Genomic DNA, 24,335 nt, shown 5'->3' on the forward strand with positions numbered 1-24,335 from the left:
GAAATAAAAGGAACTTAAGGAAAAATTCAGATCCTAGACAAAAAAAAAAGTTAAAAATGTTGTGAGGATTCTGCAACCAACGCCTCTACACTTTGCCTATTGACTCTGAGTATGACAAGTGATTAAAACATGTTATTTGTCCAATCTCACTTTCTGAAGGACAAATGGGTGGAGACCAGGGACTAGAGTGATACTTCAGCATGCACAACAGCAGAAGCTGCAAAGTTTGCACACCACATCCTAGGAAATGACAGAATCAAAACCTGAAAAGCCAAATCTCTTGCCAAGTCAAGGAGCACATACAAGACCAAATGGTTGCCTTCTTTCACTCTCTGAAAGGGGCAGGAGGATGAAATCTTAATTTTATTCATCACAGTTATGGCGAAGCCACCTGGTTGAATGGCCCAGGGAGAGTATAACCAGGCTCCTGGGCTTGTCTGGGTAGCTGAATAATGCCTAGAGAATGAACAGTGCCTCCCAATTCCTTCCTTTTTCTCAACCCCACTGCCACTGCCTTAGTTCAGTCCGTCATCACCTCTGTTGGATTTTTGCAGGACTCCTGACTGGTCTCCTGCCTACTCATCTCTACCTGCTCCAGTCCATCTTCCACACAGCTTCCAGAGTTACCTTGCTCCAAGAAATAGGAAAAAAAGGCCAGAGGCAGGTGTAGTGTTTTGATAGGAAAAGACCTGCATGTCGTGGTAGACTTTATCCTGACTGAGGTGCCTATTGAACAATTTTTTCAGGAGAGACATATTATATTGCATATTGTAAAAGAATATCCATGGAGTAAGCCTGGATCAGGAGCAAGCCTGAAGGCTCGGAGATCACTAAGATTGAAGTAACCCTGCTGATGAGAGCACAAGTCTGAACCAAATCAGTGGCAGAATAGGAGTCAGAGTAGAGCTATCCAGTACAAATGAAGTCTTGCTCTGGCTGGTGTGGCTCAGTGAATTGAGTACCAGCCTGCAAACCAGTTTGCTGGTTTGATTCCGTCAGGGCATGTCTGTCTTGTGGGCCAGGTCCCCAGTTGGGGGCATGCAACAGGCAACCGATCCAGGTATCTCTCCCATGTTGTTTCTCTCCTTTTCTCCTTCTCTTTCCCTTTCTAAAAGTAAATAAATAAAAAATAACTTAAAAGTAAATAAAACCTTCTCAGTGATAAATGGTGACCTCCTGTGAAAAAGTGGGAGACTAGGATATCACCTAAGTTTCCTACTTGAGTAGACAGAATGCATTTTCACCGAGACAGATATACAGAAGAGCAGGTTCGGGAGTGATCAGAAACCTCCAAGTAGGATGGTCAGTTGTGAATAAACATGTTGAGAGTAAGGTAAAGAGCTCTAGACTAAATAAACATACTGAAAACCAGAAAGGGGAACAGATGAAGTCATGTGTGGAGAAATTCACACAGAAAAAGAATATAGTAATAAAAGCAGTAAAGCCCTAGAGGAACTAAAGGTTTCAAAATTTGGAATGCCACAAATAACATTTACATCTCAACATATCAGACTCTGAAAGCAGACTATATTGTATATTTACCAAAATTATGTAAGCAGAGACTCTCCACTAGCAAAGTAGGAAAACATGTCCATATTGCCAAGTGAGAAGAGGTATTACATTAACACCACATTCAGTATATCTGATTCTCTAACCAACTAGAAAAAACAAAGGTTTATAAAATCAAACTAGATGGTGAACCTATGCCAAAACAAAAACCAAAAAGAAAAATACCACCCCAACCACTTGCAAAACAGGCCCAAGGTTGTAAGAGTTCCAAAGAGCCACAGGCTGGCCAGGTCCACTCACAGCCAATATCACCCCAAGTGCTTCTTCACCAAGCAATCTGATTAGAATTTGGCTTGTCCACAGAGACTGTACTAATCTGACAACCTGAGTATTGTGGTCTACTTGATACCTGTTGCCTTTCACTATAAATTAATATGCATTTTGTTTAATGTGAGTTCATCCCAGAGAGGTCAATTCTCAAATGACAGATTCACTTTCGGTGCCTCCAAGGCTATGGGCCAAACTGTGATAAGGAAATACTACCCAGAGGACTTCTGGTAACCAAATAGAGGGCTTATCCTGGAGGCACTTCAGCCTCATTTCAAGGCTTCTCACTGAAATAAAGTAAGCACTTTGTCTTTTACCAAAAAATTAAAATGTGACTGAAAACAAGGTAGTATGATTCATTAATATTTTTATTTTGAGTTGTAATCCATTATTACTTCAAAAAGACCCACTTCAGAAAACATCCAACAGATGATGACTTACCACTAAAAAAGGAAGTCATCATGTTTGATTTATAATACAGAATACACAATAAATTATATTTACATGCAATTTATATATCACACACAAGGTAAAAAAATACAGTATTTTATGTACATTTTTTAAGATTTACATTTTCATAGTTTATAAAGTGTAAAAAATTCTCTGTACAAAATTTCAAGTGTACAGAGTTTATAAATCCCTATTTTTATGGCTGTACCACCACACAGATATACTTAAAACTCTAACGCTAAGGGGTTTTTTTGTTTTTTTTACTTCATATTCAATCTTGGCACCCATATACTAATAACATTACTTTTGAAATGTGTATTACAAAGGAAGTAAAATGTAATCATGCAGACTTTTTTTAATATATAAAAATGAGAAAAAATGTATTACTAGATCAACATTTATCCATTCCATAGTTACCTAGTTCTGTTCAACTTCCTGCATTGCTTTCATATAGGTGCATGCAAAACTAGCAGATTATGGATTGTTTTAATAACATTAAAATAATACTACAGTCTGACAATACTTAGGCAATAGAAATGCAATTATCTAACAACCATAGCCTAATTATTTCTGCTTTGGCAGAAACCTCAACTAACACATTACATACTAAAATTCACAGAAATGGCAATATTATAATTCCTAAGTTTATAGAGCCTGCATCAGATAGTAAGTGATCATTTAAAAACAACAAAGTGTTTGACATTTAAGTGTATATTCTTTGTTCTGAGAATGGGGGGAGGGGAGAAATTTAAGATAAACCATTAAAGGATTATCCATTTTCCCTGCTAAGGAAACACTGGCCCAATCTGTTTAAATAAAGACACCTGAAGGCTTTATAAAAGGTTTAAGACTAGCTATACTATTCATCTTTAAAAATTCTTGAAAAGTAATAAATTGAAGGTATCAACACCTTCCCTCCTCCCCCAAGTAGCTAAAGATCAACAAGAAAAATAAAGTGCCAATGTCTAAAGTATTGTTAATTGTTTGAGAGGCACTAACCCATTTGATGGCTTAGGATTAAATATGAAAATAGGCCAGATCTGATCTGAATAATAAATAGAAGATAGGTATATTCCAGTCTATGCAATTCCTGTCTAGATGGGGGCTGGACCAGAAAACTACCTACTCCCCCATTTATTGCTTTAAAACCTGTACGCACACTTTAAATTCTGACACAGAAGAATTAAGTTTCTAAGATGGAAAGCACAGTGTCTGCGCCACTTTGAAGTTGAAAAAGAAAGTGCACTCTTGATCAACAGAAGGAGAGCTACTGAAACTCTCTTCTCCACAACTCATATCTTCACCAGAGTCCTCACTAAAGGGGGAAAAAAAAAGACAAAGACAAATCCATTATTTTAAGTATACTTAAATGTTTTACAGACAAAATAAAACTGCTAAATGAGTATGTCTAGTCTCAGGATTTTTATAATCAAAATTTAAGCTTTACAGAGATAAAATTTAACTATTAGGAATTCCTAAAGTGAAGTTTATTGTAATCAATCTCCTTAGGAAACAGATTTTCTTAACAAGTTTAAACAAATACTATTTGCCAAACTATTATTCTTGTACCAATTAATAACTCTACCATCAACTAACAGAATTCAATTTTAAGTATTTTAAGTCCAATAAATGCAGGTTAAGGGCAACATATCTCCTATCGCATGGCTTTGATGTCTTTCTTGCATCAATAACTGCATCACTAATGCTTTCAAATATCAAACCAAAAAACCCAATAGGCTATGAAATGGAACTTCTGGACCTTTATCCCTACAGAATAAAACAAAATAATTCATTTTACAAACAAAATTAACTCTGAATAGGACAATGGCACCTGTCAAAAACCGTAAAAGTATCTATAGAACTCTGCCACATTTGTGGTGGTAGTTCCCTTTTTTCCCCCATGTATCTAACCTGCAGCCTCTTCCCATGTACCATATTAGGAATTCAGACTAACATGGAAAAGCCCAGAATGCTGTTTCACTTTTTTTCTTTAAACTAAACTATATTTCAAAGAGCAAAGGAGATGGGAAACAACCAGTTTTTTAACAGAGTGAAACATCAGAGGAAAGACAAAATACTGTATCATCTCACTTATATGTGCAACCTAAAAATGAAAAAAACAGAACTCATAGATGCAGGGAACAGATTGGCAGTTGCCAGAAAAGGGGGGTGGCAGTTGGTAAAAATGGTCAAAAGGTACAAACTTACAGTTATAAATCTTGGGGATATAATGTACAGCATGGTCTTCTGGCTTTTTTTTTTTAATAAGAAAAAGTGGGGAGGGAGCACACTTCTAAATTATTACCTCTTTTAATAATTAACTACTTCTGGCTAATTTTCTCACCTGAATAAATGATGCTATTAGAGTAGGGACTTTCTCTGATGCCTTGTAATATTCTCATTTTGAGTATATTTAGTCTGGGGAAGTCTAATTAGTTAAGGAACCTGCTTACCTTTCACTTTCATCAAAACAACCTCCTTCTGGTATTGTTGGCAGCTCAGGGACACTATAGTAGCTGTTGTGGAGGTTTTGAGCTGTGCGCCTTGAAACAATCCAAACCAGTTTCTTAAGATCTGGTTTGCAACATTCAGGAGAAGAATATTCGGCTAGGCATTTAGAAACTAACTCCCTCCAGTAAATGAATTCAGTGTCATTAACCTGAAAAAGAAAAACATTTCAATAAAGTAGTTACACTTAGTGGTTGCCAAACCTTGCTGCACCTTGGAATCACCCTGCACCCCTTAAAAATATACTAATACCCGGCTCCCACCCTAGATATTCTTATTTAATCAATTTGGGAATCAAGATTTTTAAAAGTTCCCCAGGTGATTCTAGTTGGCAGTCAAATTTGGTAACCACTGGTTTAGGAGAGGAGCATCATACATATAGATAATTTACATAAAATTCAATACACAGAATGTTTTGCCTATTAAGAAAACACATTGACCTAAAAACAATGATCTAATAATCAATCAAATCAATTATTAAGTATATTCTTTAATAGTCTCAATGCAAAGGAATTTAACATAAGTTAGGTTTCTATAACAAAGCATTGTTTGATTGCTAAAAATGGGTATTTACATTAAGATACCAGATATATGCTAATGGAGAAGTTAGCAGTATGACAGAAGAGGAATTTCCCCAAAAGGGTATATAGTTCCTTCACTGCTCGGGAGCACCCTAGTTTATTTCAAGGAATCAATGTTCACTGAAGATGTTTCCAGATAGCATTATAGAAGGTTTACATTAAAACTCATAAATTCATGACTAAAACACAAGCTAGAAGTTACCTGTTAAAAACAAAATACTTTGCAAGTACTTTCACCACAAACAGAAGATAATTTTATATCATCTTGACCTCCATTTCCACCTAATTCGGCTACATCTGAACCCCCTTGCATTCTGGCTTCTACCACTCCCTTCTCATTTTACTGACATCGCCTCCCAGGTATCCAGTGACCTCCTTCAATTCTCATTACACTGGGCCTCTCATCAAAATTCAATCCTCTTCTTGACTACCTTCTTCTTGACAACCTCTTCCCAGCTTGATCGTGCTCTTACCTGTGCAGTGTACCTTCCTTCACTCGGCTCCTAATGGTTAAACTGTCACCACTGAAAACCTAGAATCCCACCAACCTCGGAGCAAAAGACTCCTAGAAGTTTCTTATGGTTTCAATTATTATTCCCTCATGAGAAATTTTAAATCTGTTTACATTTTTTTAAATCCTCACCTGAGGACATTCTTTCATTACTTTTAGATTGAGAAAGAAAGGGAGAAACATCAACATGAAAGAAACATTTATCAGTTGCCTCCCATATGCGCCCTGACCAGGAACCCAACCTGCAATCTTCTGGTTATGGGGTGATGCTCCAACCAAATGAGCCACACCAGCAAGGGCACAAATTTCAAATCTTGATTCCCCAACTACAATTTATCTTCTGAGTTTTCATTCCAAACTGCTAAGTATCAGCTAGACATCTACTACCTGGAAGGTCAAATCATACTTTTTTGATCATAAATTAACTTCTCTCCAATTTCCTTCAATGGTACCAACGTTCTCTCCATCATTAGGTCTAAATCTTGATCATTTGTGGCTCCTTGCCTCATTTCCATGCTTGGCTTCCAAAACCACTATTTGAGTTAAATATTCTCACTCCTGTTTGGACTATCACCTAGACATTCTATCTACAAGCCCACCCTAAAATTATTCTCAAACCTTTCCAGTCTATCAGCTTCCTGGCCATAAACCTTTGCCGCCCAAAATTTCACTAAGATTCTTTTGGACCAGCCTCCCAGTCACAGTGCCTCTCACAGTCTGCCTTACTTCTCTGCTAACAAAACCCCAAAGTACTCCCTGCATTCAGTCTTTCCTGGCACTCAGACACAGAATAATCAATGACAGAACACACCACTACATGTTTAAGTTCCATATATCTCCAACTAGACTATTTGTTTAAGAAAAGGACTGTGTCTTTTGTTGTTTTACACCTCTTTATGACTGCAAAAACTTATTGGGCTGGCCTAAGGGGTTTAAAAAGAAAAACATAGCTGTTATTTTGGTAATGCTACTTAATGGGATGATTTAGCCCTAAATATGTAATGGGATGCCATTAGTATATTTGGTAAGTCTACTCCCTACTATGTATTTCAGAACAGATTACTGTAGTACTAGTTTGCAAGAATATTACAGAAGGGACATCTGAATGCAGAAAAAAGCTAGGCTAAGGACTGGGTTCCCTTCCAGCTTCAATTATCTGGGCCCAAGCTGCATTTCGAGAACTTCAACACAAGATATAAGAAAAAAATCAGTGTAAAAATTTAGAGCCCCATCAAGTATTACTTAATGTTTAAGCTACAGGGTGGGGGAAGGGGTGCAGCAGGGGTATAGGAAAGAAACTTGTCTTAAAGAAATTAAAACTGAAGATATTTACCTTGGAATGTTTTTTAACAAGCAGGAGAATGTCCAATAATTCAATGGATTTCAAAGTTTCTACTTCCAAATTGAGAAGGCACAAAGCTAATACAGATGGCTACAAGAAAAAAAGAAATACTTTTTAAAAGTTCAAAATAGAAACTGTGAATCATATGTAAGCAAGAAATAGACTTACTTTTGCTTTTGAAAAGGTAAGTCGGCAGTTGCAAGCTTTCAACTGAGCTTCTAGTTTATCAAGGCTCAGTATTTCTTTCCTATACAATGAAAAGAAAGAACAAATATTTATTTACGAAACTTCCATAGTACAAATTGAAAGTTTGGAAGAGGTAAAAATATAAATTTCATTGGCATTCTAATTCTTTACTTTTAACTATAGCAATGTTAAAGTACAAAACTTTTTATTTTTAATCCCACTGACCTTTCTGAAGTATGACAAAGTACAATAGTATGGTATAAGTGCAAAAAGTTTAAGGCAGTAGTAGCTTCCAATTCATAGTGCAATTTTTCTGAAATTATTTTTTCCATCCGTTTTATGTCAGAGGCAGTACATTTGCATTGACTAATCCGGATTACATCATGAGTGGATGGAATATTGCATTCTTCTTCAACTAGTCTAGCAGCTAACAAAAAACAACAGACTCCAATGCAAGACAAATGTTTAGGCTTCACCTGGAAAAGAAAACCAAAAGGCTTCTTCTAACAATTGTTACTTGATTTAGCAGAGCAGACACTTAAAAGAATATTGCAATAATGCCCCTATTTTTAAGACAGAACACAAACAAGCTGCTTCTCTGTACTTACTCTTACACACATTTACATTTAATCATTTTCACAATTTAAACTGTCTTAACCTCCCTTAAAAAAAAAGAGCATTTTGAATATTTCAATTGCTTAAGTGTAAATAAAAAATTTAAATACAAGTTCAAAAGCTAGGTTTCTAGCAGTCAGCACACTTTATATTTCAAACTCATGAAATTCACAATTATACAATCTCCCCCCCAAAACATAAAGCTTTTAACACCTAGAAAATATACTTCTTTGAATATAAAAATAATAAATCTACTTATCTTTTAATCTTATCTATTTATCACTAAGAACCATCCCATATTTAGATGCAAATCTGCCCAAGAGAAATATTGCATCAGTTGTACAGAGTGGAGCTTATGTAAAAACTGCCATGAACAGATGGCTGCCCTTTTCTTTTCAGTGGCCTGAAAACTGACCCAGCAGCTGACAGCCATCCTATTGGCAAAAGAATCACCACATTTTTCTAACAGTTGCTGGTAACTGTTAGTAAGACATGGCTCTCTGCTTTAAAAAGACTTCTCATAGGGAAGACAGCTGGTCATCCTTAACAGACTACTATACATCTGCCTATATGTCAGTATAAAAAACATCCAGGCTCCAACAAAAACATGATGGGAAATGAATACCTTATTCTTAAGGACTGTATAGATATACAGAGAATACCTAAAAAACAGTAGTCTTCATTTTGTTATATCTTCAAAGAGAAGTAAGGTAAGAGGTACAGCACAACCTAACTTAAAATACAACAATACAAAATTTTGTAGTCTCTTAATCTGCTAAAAATTATAGTTACAATCATTAAACCTGTTTATGCAGGGTAACATAATTCATTCATTTGCCAAATATTTATTGAACCCTTCCATGCTATACTAGGCACTAGGTATAGAAAAATAAATATGTGTTTATAAAAAAAATGATTAAATACCTTCATAAGAGCCAAGAATCTGTCCAAAATATTGACAGCTAGGACAAAAGTTTCAGTGCAAGATCCAAAAAAATTGGCTAAACTCCTTAAGTCTTCTACTTTGGCATTTCTCAGTCTTGGACACAAAGTGTTATCATTCTGCAATAAAAATCAAGAGCCAAAATTTATGACTTTCTTAGAAATAAATAAATAATACACACAGAGTCAAATAAAGTAATTTTTCCCATAACCTTCAAGAATATGAGGGAAAGAGTAATATCATTTAACTAAAGCGCTACACTTTTTCAGATACAAAAGGTGTAAATATTATTTTTAAAATGTACATCATAAAAGAGCTTCAGCTGTATATAAAAGTGAACTGTTGCCACACTTCCAGAAGGTTATAGCAAATATAATTCAATTCCCCTGTAATGGACATAAAGGGTTACTTGCTTGTTTTATGGATTTTTGCTTTCTTTTTAAGAACTTGTAATAAGTAGGCAAATGGTGTTTCCACAAATGAACTGCTCAATTCCTAGTCTCCCATCCAGAAGCTGTAGGCTGGGGTTCCACATTTGAAAAAACACTTCTCTAGAGTTAGTCACTCCCTTCTTGCTAGGAAACAAAAGCTTGACCCAGTATTAAGATTTATCTTAGTACTCCGGGAAGTCCAATTTTGGTCTTAAGATCTAACTTGGCAGCCTTTAGTCTTGATTCAACTCAAATAAATAAGTTATTCTCTTACGCCCTATCAGCTGCTTGAGCAAGCTATCTTTTCTGGGGACTTACCTCCGAGGTAGCCTCGATCAAGCTCAGCCCTTTTTCTCGAGGTTGGAATCTCTGTTCCTGTTCTAGGTAGAGGTTCAACAATCCGAAGAGCTGGACCCCTTCACGACCTGCCAAGTACTCTGCACCCAAATCCTTCATCTGCAGCAAAAACACCACAGTTACAGTGTACCCTTGGGTAGGCGGGATTAGGTGGTTAGGGAGAAGGGCAGAAAATACCTCCAACGAGGGGCACCCGAGCACACCCGGCCAGGAGTGAAACAGGGATTCAGTCACGTCCCCAGCGCGATCCTACAACCCCACCAGGGAGGTGTGGCATGGGGGAGGAGCCGTGGTTACCCCGGCCGGCTGGCTCTGGGTCAGACCCGCCAGCTGGCCAGCACCGGTTTCCGGGACGGTTCACAAACTGGAAAATGTCCCCGGGCGGAGGTGTCCGGAGGGGTCTGCCCCACCTGAAGCCGTGAGGGCGGGGGTTCTACCCGTGGAATGCACGGGGGTGGCTACTGCCACGGGCTCTGGGGATGTGGGCTCTGGGGATGCGGGCTTTGCACAATAGAGGGGAACTGAGATAAAGTCTCGCGACTGAACAAAGAACCGGAGGGAGGAGACTCCAGAGCCCCGCCCCTCCCGGGAGCCCAGCCGCGGAAACCCCTCTAGCTGGAGTCTTCATCTTCGGCAGCGCATATTCTGGATGTATCCGAGTGGCGAGACCCGAGTCCGAGACGGCGGTGGGGTGGCAAGGCCCACCCAATGGGGGACATAAGCCAGCCCTCCCCGTGTCCCGACACACCCGTCCAACCACTGATGCCCCGGTTCTGCAACTGTGCGGAGCCCCAGGCTGTCAATTCAAGCACCTCATCCCAACGAACTCCCGTAACAAAATGGGGGGAGGGCACCAAAGAATTGCTTAGGGCCTCCTCGACTATCCATCCAGTCCACCATCATTTCCCCAACTCCGGCGCCCACTCCCCCAGAGCTGGAGCTGAGGTCAGGACCGGAGTCGCTTCCGGGGCTGAGAGGTAGGCACTCTGATGCACCCCTCCCCCAAATCCCGACAACGAACAAAGAAACCGGGGTAGGACCACTCACCGTGCCGAGGACGCGCCTCCACCACCTGCGCTTGGTGTTGCGGTTCGGAGGGGACTGGATGCGGAGGGAGCGTCCAGACCTGTCTCCGAGGACCCGCCGCTTCAGCGGTGCCCTCGGACCCGCATCCGACCCCTCCCCTCCGTCACCGCCACCACGGCCTTACAATCCCGGCTTCATTCCGCTCCCTGCGCACCCACCCTCCTGGGGCACAGCGTCCACCCTTCAAGCTATGATGCTCTATAGGCACCACCGCTGAGGCCCAACCAAACACCTTGTTTTTATTTTGAGTTCTCGACACCCCCAAGGGGCGGGGCACGTGACTCCCCGCGGAGGGATTCTCTGCTGCTCGGAACCTTTGAAAAAGAGTCCAGTCTCTCAGCCACTGGCCCCAGCCAGTTTGGGGGCCTCCTCAGCTCGCCTTTCCTTTAATGAGCCACTCCACCCTTTAGGTTCCAGGGCAGAGGTTGGAATCTGGGCGTCGGCTTTATTCTAGGATTGAGCCGGAGGGGGAGGAAAGGGGTGATAGGGTTGAGAGGCGGAAGGAGACAGTTTTGTTCGCTTTGCACCATTTAAAGGTCTCTGATTTGTTTTATTTTTTTTGTTTTGAAAAATCCGCCCAAACTAGCCCACCCTCTGATTGGATACTGGCAAAATGTTGAGGACCTGATTCACTCTCGAATCTGGATTGGCTAACTGATGTAGTCTTTGAGCCCTCTGATTGGCTTTTTCCATATTCTGCTCCTCTATTTTCGTTGCAGCCTTAGCAACTCTGGAGTCCGAATGCGCATGCCTGGCGGAGGTGGGAATTGCTGTTCATGGAATTCGTGGTCCTGTGCCTGGTTCCCATCCGCCACCTCTACCCGTCCCGGGGGCATGCCACGTTAGGTTCTGATCCAGAACAGCTAGGCTGCCAAGGAACCGTTCTCTACGTTTTTACTTTATTTTGTCATACGGGTGCATTTTGCGCTAACCAAAGCAGTTATAAAATTTTGAGGATGCTTTCTGAAATATTTATAAGTAAAATGCTATCACTTTGGTATTTGCCTTGAAGTTTTAACGACCAAGAGGAAAAAAATGGAGGGGATAGATGACAGTATTGCAGAAAGAGTTGTTAAATGCGGATGATAGGTACAAAAGGGATTCTACTTGTGTGTATTTTGAAATTTTTCCGTAATAAAAAATAAATGTTCAGTGAAGGGACTTGAAAAAATTTACCAGCGCATATTGACGAGTACACATTAACATCTAATGATCATAATAGTGCACCCCCAGAAGTTGTAATTGGGCTATTGTTTTAAGGACGACTCAGAGGCTTCTTAGTCCTTGGCCACCCATAAATTATCACTTATTGCCCATTATAATTAGCGTTATTATTAAAAGATGACACCTCTCCTGAGGCGGGGAAGAAAGCAAAGCAAAAGGATGCGTTAGGCCGGAGAAATTTTCACGTGGAATATCTTTGGGGAATGTAAGAGATTCCCCTTCAACATTTATAGTTAACTTTCTTTACTTTCTCCCTCTTCAGTTCCCCACCACCCTCGACCAAACACACAAACTAGTAGTAGCACATCCTGAGTTATAATTAAATAAATTAGCCCCTAGGAACAGATTTCTCTTTTCTGCTCTTCTGCATGTTTTTTTGTGAATTGTTTTATTGCTTGTAAAATATGAGAAGTCACATAACATACTTTTAGCAGCAATTTTTTCTTATTAGCACAGCAACAATGGAATTTTAGAAATAGGTCCCTTTGCATATTAACTGGGACTAGACACAGGCATCTGGAGATCAGAGCAACTGGGGGAGGGGGAGCTCAAGAAGCAGCTAATACTCCTATTTCAGAGAGGTGTGGTCTTGTTAAGAGTTTTGGAAAATAAGTAAAATTACATTAACGGACTACTTTTAAGGGATTTACAAGTTGCATACTTTTTTCAATGTTTGATCTTTTAAACATTATTATAACTCTTATTTGACATAAACCTTTTGCTGGAAATCTATGCTGAAAAACATAATTGAAGGCCTGCAACTAACAGGGAAAATAGAGCTAAAATTACACTTACATAGATGAAGGCTCATTGTACAGTGTATAAAGAGGTTCAGTGGACAGAGCCCAGAGAGAAACAAAGCAGCTGGATGGAAAACATGCATCATGAGAAAAGGTGCCTAAAACATAAAGGAGATTGGGGACTTCTTTTCAAGTAGGAGGGCAAAGATAGAAAAGGAACATAAGGTATAAAATAAGTGATGTGAAAGAAGAAATGTAAAATTATGTGGTAGATTTCTAAAGTAATAGAGAACATGTAAGACAAAAAGGAGGAGATGAAGACGTTGTCCTTTGCTTGGTTCACTATCTGTTACAAAGTTATATAAAATGTGTACTATATATTTCATAGCTTGTATATCTTTTAACAGACAGGCTCCAGAATTATGAGCAGTTCACTTAAGAGTAAGATAGCTTTGGCTGGTGTGGCTCAGTGGATTGAGTGCCAACCTGTGAATAGAAATGTTGCTGGTTTGATTCAGAGTCAGGGCACATGCCTGGGTTGTGGGCCAGGTCCCCAGTTGGGGGACATGGAAGAGGCAACCTGTTGATTTGCTCCCTGTCTTTCCCCTCCCTTCCCCTTTCTCTTTAAAAATAAAACAATATATATATATTTTTAAGAGTAAGACAAGAAAGCTTTGCAAATGGTATTGAATTTCCTGCTCTTGGCACGCCTTGTTCAGCACAGAAAAGACTAATCAAATTGTCCAACATGTAACCCTTCATCCACTTTTGTGCATTTATCTTTTTAAGATAAAGAAAAGCAATCATCAAAAATATAGGTCCAGCCCTGGCTGGGTAGCTCAGTTGTTTTGAGAGTCATCTCATCACCTAGATACACAAAGATTGTGGCATTTTACTCCACTAATTTTTTGGGAGGGTTGTTTATTAATATATCTCTTATTTTTTAATTTTTAAGTTTGTTTTTCTTTTTAATAACAGTCTTTCTCCCGGCTCTGTTTCTCTGTCCTTATTTTGCTTCAGCTTGAGGTGTTATTTATTAAATAAATATTCTCCCCTAGGCTAATCAGACTTTACCTGTCAACTACCTTTCTGTCTTTACTAAGCTTTCTTGGGGGTAACTTTCCTGCCTCATGCAAGCAGAAAAAATAGGGGCTCAGAAATTTCACAGTCCCCTAAAAGGATTTTGAGGGGACTTGTTTCATTATAAGATACTTGGCCTTCTACAGCACAGGGATAGGGGTGTAGCAGGATTGAGTGACACTGCCTCCAGTAACTCCACTAAGGCCTGACAGAGAACCTGTTGTCCTCGGTGACATATGACACCATGAAACTAGAACGTGGGCACAAAGCAGGAAACGAGCAGCAGCATACACTCATAGAGAAAACAGTGCCTTCTTTCAGCAAATCCTTTCTTTTTTTTTTTTTTTTTTAAGATTTTGTTTATTTTCAGAGAGAGGAGAAGGGAGGGAGAAAGAGAGGGAAACATCAATTGGTTGCCTCTCACACACCCAACACAGGTATGTGCTGCAACCCAGTCATGTGCTGCAGCCCAGGCATGTGCCCTAACTGGGAATCGAACAAGTGACCTTTCAGTTAGCAGGCCAGCGCTTAGTCCACAGAGCCACACCAGCTAGGGCTTAGCAAATTCTTGATTCTAGGAGTGTCCTTCAAATATACCACTTCTGCTTCTACCTTGAAAAGAAAATAGCATTCCCAAGAGCCTGCTACAGTGCTTCTCTAAATGCTTTCTACTTGGGCTTCCCCAAACTGTATAAGGCATCAAAACTCCCCCAAAACTTTCAGAGATCATCTTTCTCCTCACAGGTGATAGTTTTAGACAATAAATCCTAGCTTTCATTCAACAGACGTTTAATGAGTACACACTAGATGCGGGGCATGGTATTAGGCCTCAAGGATACAAACGTAAATTAAAAAACTGCAGTGCCAGAATACACTCTGGTACATCTGAGGTGCAGGGCAAAAGCTCTGGCCCAGGGATCAGAATACCTGAAGCTGAGTTCCAGCTTTCCCACTTACTAGAGACAGTACCTTGAATACCTTAAATAATTTGAATTGCTTTGAGCTCCAGCCTTCTAATCTGAAAAAGCAAACAAGCAAATGGCGGGGGAGCAACGGTGTAGTTGTTTCTACTTTGCATGTAAAGATTAATTACAAACATTTATAAAAAATACTTTTACTTACATACACCTAGGCTGTTAGGACTTTCACGGTGCTGTGACTTCAAGAAAAGGAAAGAAGGGATCTTCCCTGACCTCTCAAAGGAATCTGGCAGAAAGCGGCCCCGAAAAGAACCTCTGGGTCAGGACTGGTAAAGCTGACATGAGGCCCCGTCCCCTTTCCCCTCTACTATTTCTGGCTCCCTGCCTAGCTATGTAAGGCAACCTCCATAAAGGACAGGGTTCATAGGGTTCCCAGGTCTGGGAACACATCAGCATGCTGGGAGGGTGGCATGCCCAGAGAGCATGTGGAAGCTCTGTGCCCCAACCCTATATCTTGCCTTGCATATGTCTTCCATTTGGCTGTTAACGAGTTGTGTCCTTTATAATAAACTGGCGATCTAGTAAGTAAAACATTTCTCCAAGTTGTGTGAGCCATTCTGGCAAATTATTGAACCCAAGGATGGGGAATCATAGGAACTCCCAATTTATAGTTGGTTGTTTAGAAGTACAGGTGGCAACCTATCTAGGACTTGCAACTGGCATTGGAAGGGGGCAGGTGGTAGTCTTGTGAGACTGAGCACTTAACCTGTGGGTACAGAACTGTTCGGTAGAAATCCCAAATGTTTGGTGTCAGAACTGCTGTGAGCAGAGGAACACAGTTTCTTCATTTACAGTGTAGTCAAATTATTATTGAAGAAACATTCTTTATAGAGGAATCCCAGCTAATAAATGTAGAAAGAATGACAAAATAAAATCACCATTTTGCAATCCCTAATAAAATAATGGCTGTAGGCAATGATCATCAGTGGCTATTAAAATTCTTGAGTGAAAGATAAATGAGAAACTTTAGCATAGTATATGAATCAGGTAGACAACATTTGGACCCACTAATCAAAAAGAGAGCTAACCAGCCCTAGCCTGGTGGCTCAGATGATTAGAGCATTGTCTCGATACACCAAGGTTGTGGGTTTGATTTCCAATCACGGCACATCCAAGAAGCAACCAATGAATGCATAAATAAGTAGAAAAACAAATCTATCTCTCTCTCTCTCAAATCAATAAATAATTAATTTTTAAAAAGAGAGAGCTAACCATTGATTTTGTACTTTGTGATGTGATGCAATAAGAAATATACAATATCAACTGTGAAATATTTTTGCCAAAAAATTAAACATGAATACTATATCAGTGGTTCTCAGCTGAGGCAATCTTTCCCCCAAAGAACATTATTCAATATTTGGAGACATTTCTGTTTGTCACACTAGGGGCTAGTGCTATTGGTATCTAGCAGGCAAAGGTCAGGGATACTGCTAAATATCCTACAATGACAGGACAGCTCCCAGTCCACATTGTTAATAGTGCTGAGCTGGAGAAACCTTGTCTCGGTCTATCACAAGAAATATAGAACCTATGGTGAATATCAAGTCTTGTCTGAATCCTGAATCAAACAAACCAATTGTACTTAGACATATATTATTCAGAGAAATTTGAACACTGACTGGATATTGAGGAATTGTTCATTTCTTAGGTATATTAGTAGGATTATGCATTATCTTACTAATATAAGAATTCTCATCTGTTGTTAGAAATACACACTGAAGTATTTACAGATGAAATAACGTGATATCTGGGACTTACTTTAAAATAATGCAGCTGGGAGGGAAGTAGAGAGGTGTGAAGATAATTGATCATAACTGATCAGCACCAAAGCTGGGTATGTATATGTTTGAAAATAGATAATAAAAAATAGAAAAGTAATTAAATTAAAAATTATAATAAAATTTTTAATTATGACCTTTTCACATGTACACAAAACTTAAATTAGTTTTGGAAAGTTACCTAACGTGTTTTGCTCTTTCCAGAAGCAATGTGTCCACAAAGCTTAATTCCAAGGTCATAATTTTGTATATTGTGGTGAAATGTTTCGAATTTTTCCACCAAAGCATGCTTTAAGGCATACGTTATAGTATCTATACCTTCTTTTAATATCCTTTAGCATAGACTGTGCGCTAGTTACAATCTCAATATTAGGGCAGGATACTGCCTTAATCGGAAATCCACATTCTGGGGATGATTAACTAAACTTTATTAGAAAAGTTGCACACTAGAGGTAATGACTAAATGATCTTCAGTCATTATTTTCTCCTTTTAATGCCAGGGCTTTCCTAATCAACATAATGTTAGGAGTGTGTTTTCATTGGTGAAATTAGTGACTTGTTAGCTGATAAAATGGAACTTTCATTTGGGAAATTAGTAGCAGTGGAGAAATTTTAATTGGCTATGATATTTTATAGGTATGTATACTCCATGCTTGCTAAAACAGGAGGTAGATTCTACTGAGCCCTGGAATCTTTATTTTTAAGAAGGGGGCCCTTGGCAAGATCCTTAAGTGATATTTACAGAACTGGTTTAAGATTGTTTCGCGCCTGTCTGCAGAAAGGTCTATATTAATACCAAAAATTGGTCTGAGACTTCATTTCCTAGTAGCCTGATCCAAGGTTATAAGAGTGCATTTACCCCTCATTACCACTAACCATATACAGCTCTCAAGACCCAAAAGGAACCTAATAGCTGTGCACACCTAACTGGCTTGGGTCAGCTCTTGCAGCAGAAAAAAAGTAAATGCTTTATCCAAAGTGGTTGAGTCTTGGCCCACCATAAAGGCAAAATTATCTTGAAATTATTGTTTCATCTTTAAAATTTATTTAAATTTGGTATATTTCTCTATATGGTAGACTATTAGGTTGGCAGCTCCCAAATAAATCCTGCCTTCAGGATGCAAACCCTTTCATGCACTGGGCCACATGACTTACATCGGCTAATGGGACATTAAGTAAGTAGAATGCAAGCAGAAGCTTGACAAGTGATTTCACAATGGAGATTGTCCTCTTAGAATGCTCTCTCTTGGTGCATTGAGCCACCATGTAAAAAGATCCAACTATCCTAATGGAAGGACCATGTGGAAAGAGAAAGAGATAGAAGCATGGCTAGCCACCAGCTCTTGCAGACATTGCAGCTGAGGCACTAAACACATTAATAAAGAAGATATCTTAAAGATTCCAGCTCCAGCAGTTGCCATCTGGAGCAGTAGAATAGCCCTGCAGAGCCCACTCTAAACTGCAGAAATTTAAGAAATCACAGCTTGACCTTTGGGGAACTGTGCCAAATTTATCCTGTGGTTTTATGTATCCCTTGGAACAGTGTTAAATGTCTTCTCTGCACTCCAGCACCAACCACCAACGGCATCATAGATCAATTACTCTGATCCTGTGGGGAACTTCAGAAGCTGAGGGAAAGTTAATAAAAGAAGAGACAATGAGTAGAGGACACAAATCACCTTGAAAACATGTCTCCTCATTATTTAGGAACAAGCACAGGCACAGGGAAGAATACAAGAATTCAGAAAGTGCATATAAATTAGGCCAAGCCAGGGAAAGTTTCCCATGTGCTCTAGAGATGTTCTATCTACCTTCTGGACAACGTGATCCCTGCTACCTGTTTTTTCCAGGCAACTTAGGTCTCTTGAAAGTGGGCTGAAGGCCAAGTAAGAACATTTGGAAAAGTGGTCAAGGAAAAGGCAACATGCTAGTATTGGAATGAATCACAACATAAAAGAAGTAGTCATGAGTCATACTGGTAAGACATTGTGTCTGTATTAATGCATGCATATCCTCAAAGTACAACTGTGCCTAAATACCCAAACATTACTCCAAGCATCCTGTATAAGAACCTATCACTACCAACTCATGAGTCCAAGTCTACCATTATAAAGCCCACCTTGTCCAGCATCAATCAAGGATTGACTTAGGAACTGGAGGGACAGGACCAATATTTTAAAGATATCAGCACTAATACTGATATAAGATAGAAAATATAAAGGGTAGATATCCCACAGCCTACTCCCTAGCAGATTTTCCTGGAGAAAATGAAGATATAAACACAGCAGTAAGATATTGCCATAGCCAATCTGTCAGGTGCAGAGTTCAAAACACTGGTGATGAAGATGCTCAGATAACTCATTGAGTATGGCAAAAGTATAAGGGAAGAAAGGAAGGCTACACTAAGTGAGATAAAGAAAAATATACAGGGAACTAACAGTGAAGGAAAGAAATCCAGGGTTCAAATCAGCTATTTGGAACATAAGGAAGAAATAAACATTCAACAAGAACAGAATAAAGAAACAAGAATTCAAAAAAGTAAGCAGAAAATAAAAAGACTCTGGGACATCTGCAAAAGTGCCAACATCCAAATCATAGGGATGCCAGGAGAAGAGGAAGAGCAAGAAATTGAAAACTCATTTGAAAAAATAATTATTTTCTAATTTGGCAAAGTAAATAGATGCACAAGGGCAGGAGGCACAGAGAGTCCCAAACAAGTTGGACCCAAAGAGGACCACACCGAGACACATCATAATTAAATTGTCAAAGGCTAAAGATAAGGAGAAGATCTTAAAAGTAGCAAGAGAAAATAAGAGTTACCTACAAAGGAGTTTCCATAAGTCTATCAATTGATTTCTCACAAGAAACGTGGCATGCACAAAGGGACTGGCAAGAACTATTTCAAGTGATGAAAAGCGAAGACCTACAACCAAGAGTACTCTATCCAGCAAAACTATCATTTAGAATTGAAGGGCAGATAAAGTGCTTCTAGAACAAGATAAAGCTAAAGGCGTGCATCATCACCAAACCCTTATTATATGAAATTTTAAAGAGACACACTTAAGAAAAAGAAGATCAAAACTATGAACATTAAAATGACAACAAACTCACAACTATCAACAACTGAATCTAAAAAGCAAAAACAAAAAAACAAACCAGAACAGGAACAGAATCATAGATAAGGATATCATTTGGAGTGTTATCAGTGGGGAGGGGAATGGGGGGGAATGTACAGGGATTAAGAATCATAATTGGTAAGTACAAAATAGACTGGGGGATATTAAGGATAGTATAGGAAACGGAAAAGCCAAAGAACTTATATGCACGACCCATGGACATGAACTAAGTGGGGAGAATTGCTGGAAGGAAGAGGGAGGGAAAGGGGGAAAAAACTGGGACAGCTATAATAGCATAATCAATAAAACATAATTTAAAATTTATTTAAAAACAAATACTCTGTAATTATTGGGGAATGTATGAATGATCCATTGGCATTTCCATCTGGCATAAGAAAAATCAGCCAAAATTTATGTTAAGTTACTTATTCCTCCTTTGGTTTTTAAAAAAATTTCACATGGTATGATTCAAATGAGATGTTTTCCAGATTAACAAGTAATCTGGGCTATGCTCTCTGCTTTTTGTATGTTAATACGTCTTTTAATTACCTGAGGAGTAATAGGATGAGGCAAATATATTTGGCTATAAAAATTTGGGAATGTAGGACTACAGAAATGATGGAACCTGATCCATGAAAGGCCAAGGACCTCTATGAAGGGTCACCAATGTTTCCAGAAGTACTATATGTAATATGTCAGATAACAGAATGCGACATCCCTAACCTCCAACAATGGTGAGTCAGGCAAATGGTCCTACAGAGCCATGCACACCCACATAGAAGAGTCAACAAAAAAATGTCCATTTGTTTCAATCTGCATCTCTCCAGAGCAGTCTATTCACAGTCTCACTGGGCAAACTGAGGCAACTAAACATCTATTGTTATTTCAGTACTCTGATTTTCTTTTAGGACATTTTTGTTGCCACTTATTTTCAAAGTATTGTATTTCTATTAAAGAATTTTTCAATAGCAGCAGACAACAAATGGTGATTAAAAAAGCATTAAAATGTAATAAAGACAAAAATAAAGTCAACAGTCTTCATATTGCTGGAATTGTACACCAATAAATATACATCACACTAAAAGCATATGTACCAGAAAATAGACAGTAATAGAAACAAAGATACAGACTGATATTTTATTAGCAGATTAAATATTTGCTATTGATAAGTGATGATCCTACCTGAAAATATCATGCAAAGAGCATATACTAATATTATAAATGCGTCCATCTAGAAAAGTAATTTAAACAACTATGGAACTTGAAAAATAACATCTTTTCTTACCTTGAGATATAGTCTAATCAATGAATACATGGTAGTCCTAACACAAGAATCAGAACATACAAAAAAATGCAGTAATGTCCTCTTCTTTTCCAATATTGTGCCTGCAAAGATAAATTATTCTATCTATTCAAAGAAAAAAAGAAAGTGACTTATTTGAGAGAATACACCAAACTCTTGTGTTCCCAGAAGGTTTGTGTTGCCAGGAAAATGGCATGACTTTCTCACAATGAAGGTATCACATGAATAAAGATTTACATATAAGTAAACAAAGTACAATTAGAAGACAAATAAGACAGAGGTACAATTTACTCCAAGATTGGCTTTCATCAATTTTTTGTTTATCTTAGAAACTCCTCCTGTTCTCTGATTATATGTCTGAAGAGAATCTTGGGTACAGTTACTTTCAGTTATTCTCTAAGCTAAAAATGTAAGCCATTATGTGCATTTTTCATAAACAAGCATCATAATGGGGTTAAATGTTCATCTGAATTAGTTTTGATCTTTGTCCAGTGAGCTTAGAAACCAAACCAGCTGTAACATATGCAGGATGCAAGAAATATGCTGGGGAGAGTTGATGTGTGAATCAGTCAGGTAAAGATGAAAAACTGAGTTAGGCTCATACATTGCTAAATAATAATAATGGCCACAAAAGTCCATGGGTCACGTTCACTTTAGCACACATGACTAAAAAGTGGGACTATGATTAAGTGGGCTGTTCTCAAATACGTCCTATTATTTTCCAAAATCATTAAAATGAGGGTGAACTGTTATGGATTTTTCATGAGGCAACGTTAGACTGCTGCTAGAGCTGCCATCTAATAAAATCAGTGATTTGCAACGCAGGAATACTTCACACCCAAGGAGGTGTCTGCTAATTTATCACACCAGCAAGTTCATTGTTTTACTTGAGAGAAAACCTTTATGGAATGAATATCAAGGGAGCTTGTAGCTAAAAATGTACATTTTCTTGTCCCTCAGTTTTTAACATAATGTAAAGACTTTTTCTCTGTTTGTCCTAATTTATTTTCCAGTGTTTTCACAAACACATGGCTTGTCTGTTTGCCGGTTTGTGCCACTGTTTGTTACTTCTTGGGGTGGAAAGCCCAAAGCCTCAGGCAAGACCAATGTGGCTTTGGTGGATCCACACATATCCTAATGATTTGGCTGATTTGCTGTGGCTTAAATACCATCTTTGGGACAGAAGAGTCCCAAAAATACTAATTAAATTTTTGGCTATTTGTGATTGAACTTAATCTGGAGGCCGACTCCCCTTGGTAGTTGGGGGTGAGGGTGAAGGTTCCAACCTTGTAACCACACAGTTGTTTCCTCTGGCAACCAACTTACATCCTCTGAGAGTCACCTTATTAGCATAAACTCAAGTGTGGTTGAAAGCAGGCTTGTTATTAACAACAAAAGTTGCCCCTCTCGCTACTATCACTGAGAAAATTGCAAGGGTTAATTTAGATACTCTGTCTCAGGAACTAGCGATAAAGTCTAAAATATATTTCTTGTATCACAGTTCACCCTCTGGTTTTTGAACACTGATTCCTTGCAGTGAAGTGATCACAAAAGTCTAAAGGTACTGACACATTACTGAAATCCATTCGGTCATTAATAACTACATAGTCCATCATCACATTATATGAAAATGTCTCACAGAAAGAAGGCACTCAAATTTTTAGGCTTTCATTCAATCTTGTCAGGTTCTAAGAACAGAAGTAATCTCAGCAATAGATGTTCTTCACTTGCTTTTTTCACTTAATATATCGTGGAGAATACTCTATAGCAGGGTTCATCAATAGTAGCACTATGAACCAGATAACTCTTTGTCCTGGGGGACTGTTCAGTGTATTGTAGGATGTTTACCAGCATCCCTGGCCTCTATTCACTAGATGCCAGTAACACACCTATTAGACAGTCAAAAATGTCTCCAGACATTGCCCAATATCCTCTGGGAGGCAAAAATCACCCTTCACTGAGAATCAGTGCTTCATAACAATATTGAGAGCTTTCTCATTTCTTTTATGACAACATTGTACTCCATTTTGTGAGTGTATCATAGTTTTTTCATGCAGTTCCTATGGTCAGGCATTTAAGTGGTTTCCAGTCTTTTACTATTATAGTGCTGTGGTGAATGGTGGGATGCCTATATCATTTGATATTTTTGCTAATGTATTTTTGGCAGGATTCCTAGAAGTGGGATTGCTGGGTCAATGGGTAAATGTGTATGTAATTTGTCTAGATATTACCCTAATTCTTCTCCTTGAGGATTGTACTATTGAATATTTTTCACTTTCTATAGCAAGGGAATGTTTCTCCACAGCCTCACCATAGAACATGTTATTAAACATTTATAATTTTGTCCATATATTTGAGGCATTTGCTTTTCTTTTTCGGTGAATATCATCTGTCCATTTTTCTATGTGTATTTCCATCCTCTAGAATCATCAAGACCTCTCTTTATGTTAGAGATATTAACACTTTGAGTGATATAAACTGTAAATCTCCTTGCCTCCATCAGTTTGTATTTGTCTTTTGCTTTTGCTTGTTACTTTTTTTCATGTGAAAGTTTCTATTTTTATGTGGTCAAATGTAACCCACTTCCTTTACTGCTTTTGGATTTTAAGTCAAGGAAAGCTTTCCTTATTTTCAGCTCATAAAAAGAATGACAAATGTTCTGTTCTAATATTCATTCATATATATATATATTTAATATTTAGATTCATTTGGAATTTATTTTGGCATACATTGTGAGGAATGGTTTCAGTTTTATATTTTTCTATATAAACAACCAGCTTTCTATTAGGCAGTCATTTTTTTTCCTTACTGATTTGAGATTCTGCTTTTATGACATCTTAAACTTTTATTTTCAGTTTTATATATTTTTAAATTTTTATGTATTATTTTCTTGCTATATCTATCAAGTCATGTGCCTACACTGAAGGCTTCATAATAGTTTTTAATATCTAGTAGGGCTATCTTCTCTGCTCTATCTTTTAAAGCATTTCCCTGGATATTATTGCTTGTTTGTTCTTTCAAATAAAATATCTAATCAACTTAGCTAGCTCTGGGGAAAAAACAATATCTATTTTTGTTGGGATTATGTTAAATTCACAAAGTCACTTAGGATGAGCTGACATTTTTATGATGCTGAGTTTATTTATCTAAAAACACGTGTCTTTCCATCCCTTTGAGCCCACCTCTATGTCTATCAGGAATGTTTTATGGTCTATAAATGTTTTTTCTTTATTATTTTTTAAATTTATTTTTTCCAATTACCATTTAC

At 38.3% G+C, this 24,335-nt stretch overlaps 1 protein-coding gene across 2 annotated transcripts; it reads right to left on the bottom strand.

The window, feature by feature from the left end:
• Positions 1-2,358: 2,358 nt before the first annotated feature.
• Positions 2,359-11,246, bottom strand: CCNG2 (cyclin G2). 2 transcript variants are annotated; one of them, XM_090268092.1, is made up of 8 exons: positions 10,808-11,246; positions 9,722-9,859; positions 8,954-9,091; positions 7,640-7,890; positions 7,397-7,475; positions 7,220-7,318; positions 4,740-4,945; positions 2,359-3,601 (listed from the first exon to the last, which is right to left on the bottom strand). In XM_090268092.1, exons 2-8 carry the CDS (start codon positions 9,857-9,859, stop codon positions 3,478-3,480), a joined length of 1,035 nt encoding a protein of 344 aa, XP_090124218.1. In that variant the 5' UTR covers positions 10,808-11,246; the 3' UTR covers positions 2,359-3,477. The 2 variants fall into 2 exon arrangements, with proteins under 2 accessions (XP_090124218.1, XP_090124219.1); XM_090268093.1 differs by lacking the exon at positions 10,808-11,246 and adding an exon at positions 9,938-10,243.
• Between the last annotated feature and the right edge of the window lie 13,089 nt (positions 11,247-24,335).

This window comes from Furipterus horrens, unplaced genomic scaffold (assembly GCF_987537825.1).
Source record: "Furipterus horrens unplaced genomic scaffold, mFurHor1.1.pri manual_scaffold_2, whole genome shotgun sequence".
NCBI lineage: Eukaryota > Metazoa > Chordata > Mammalia > Chiroptera > Furipteridae > Furipterus > Furipterus horrens.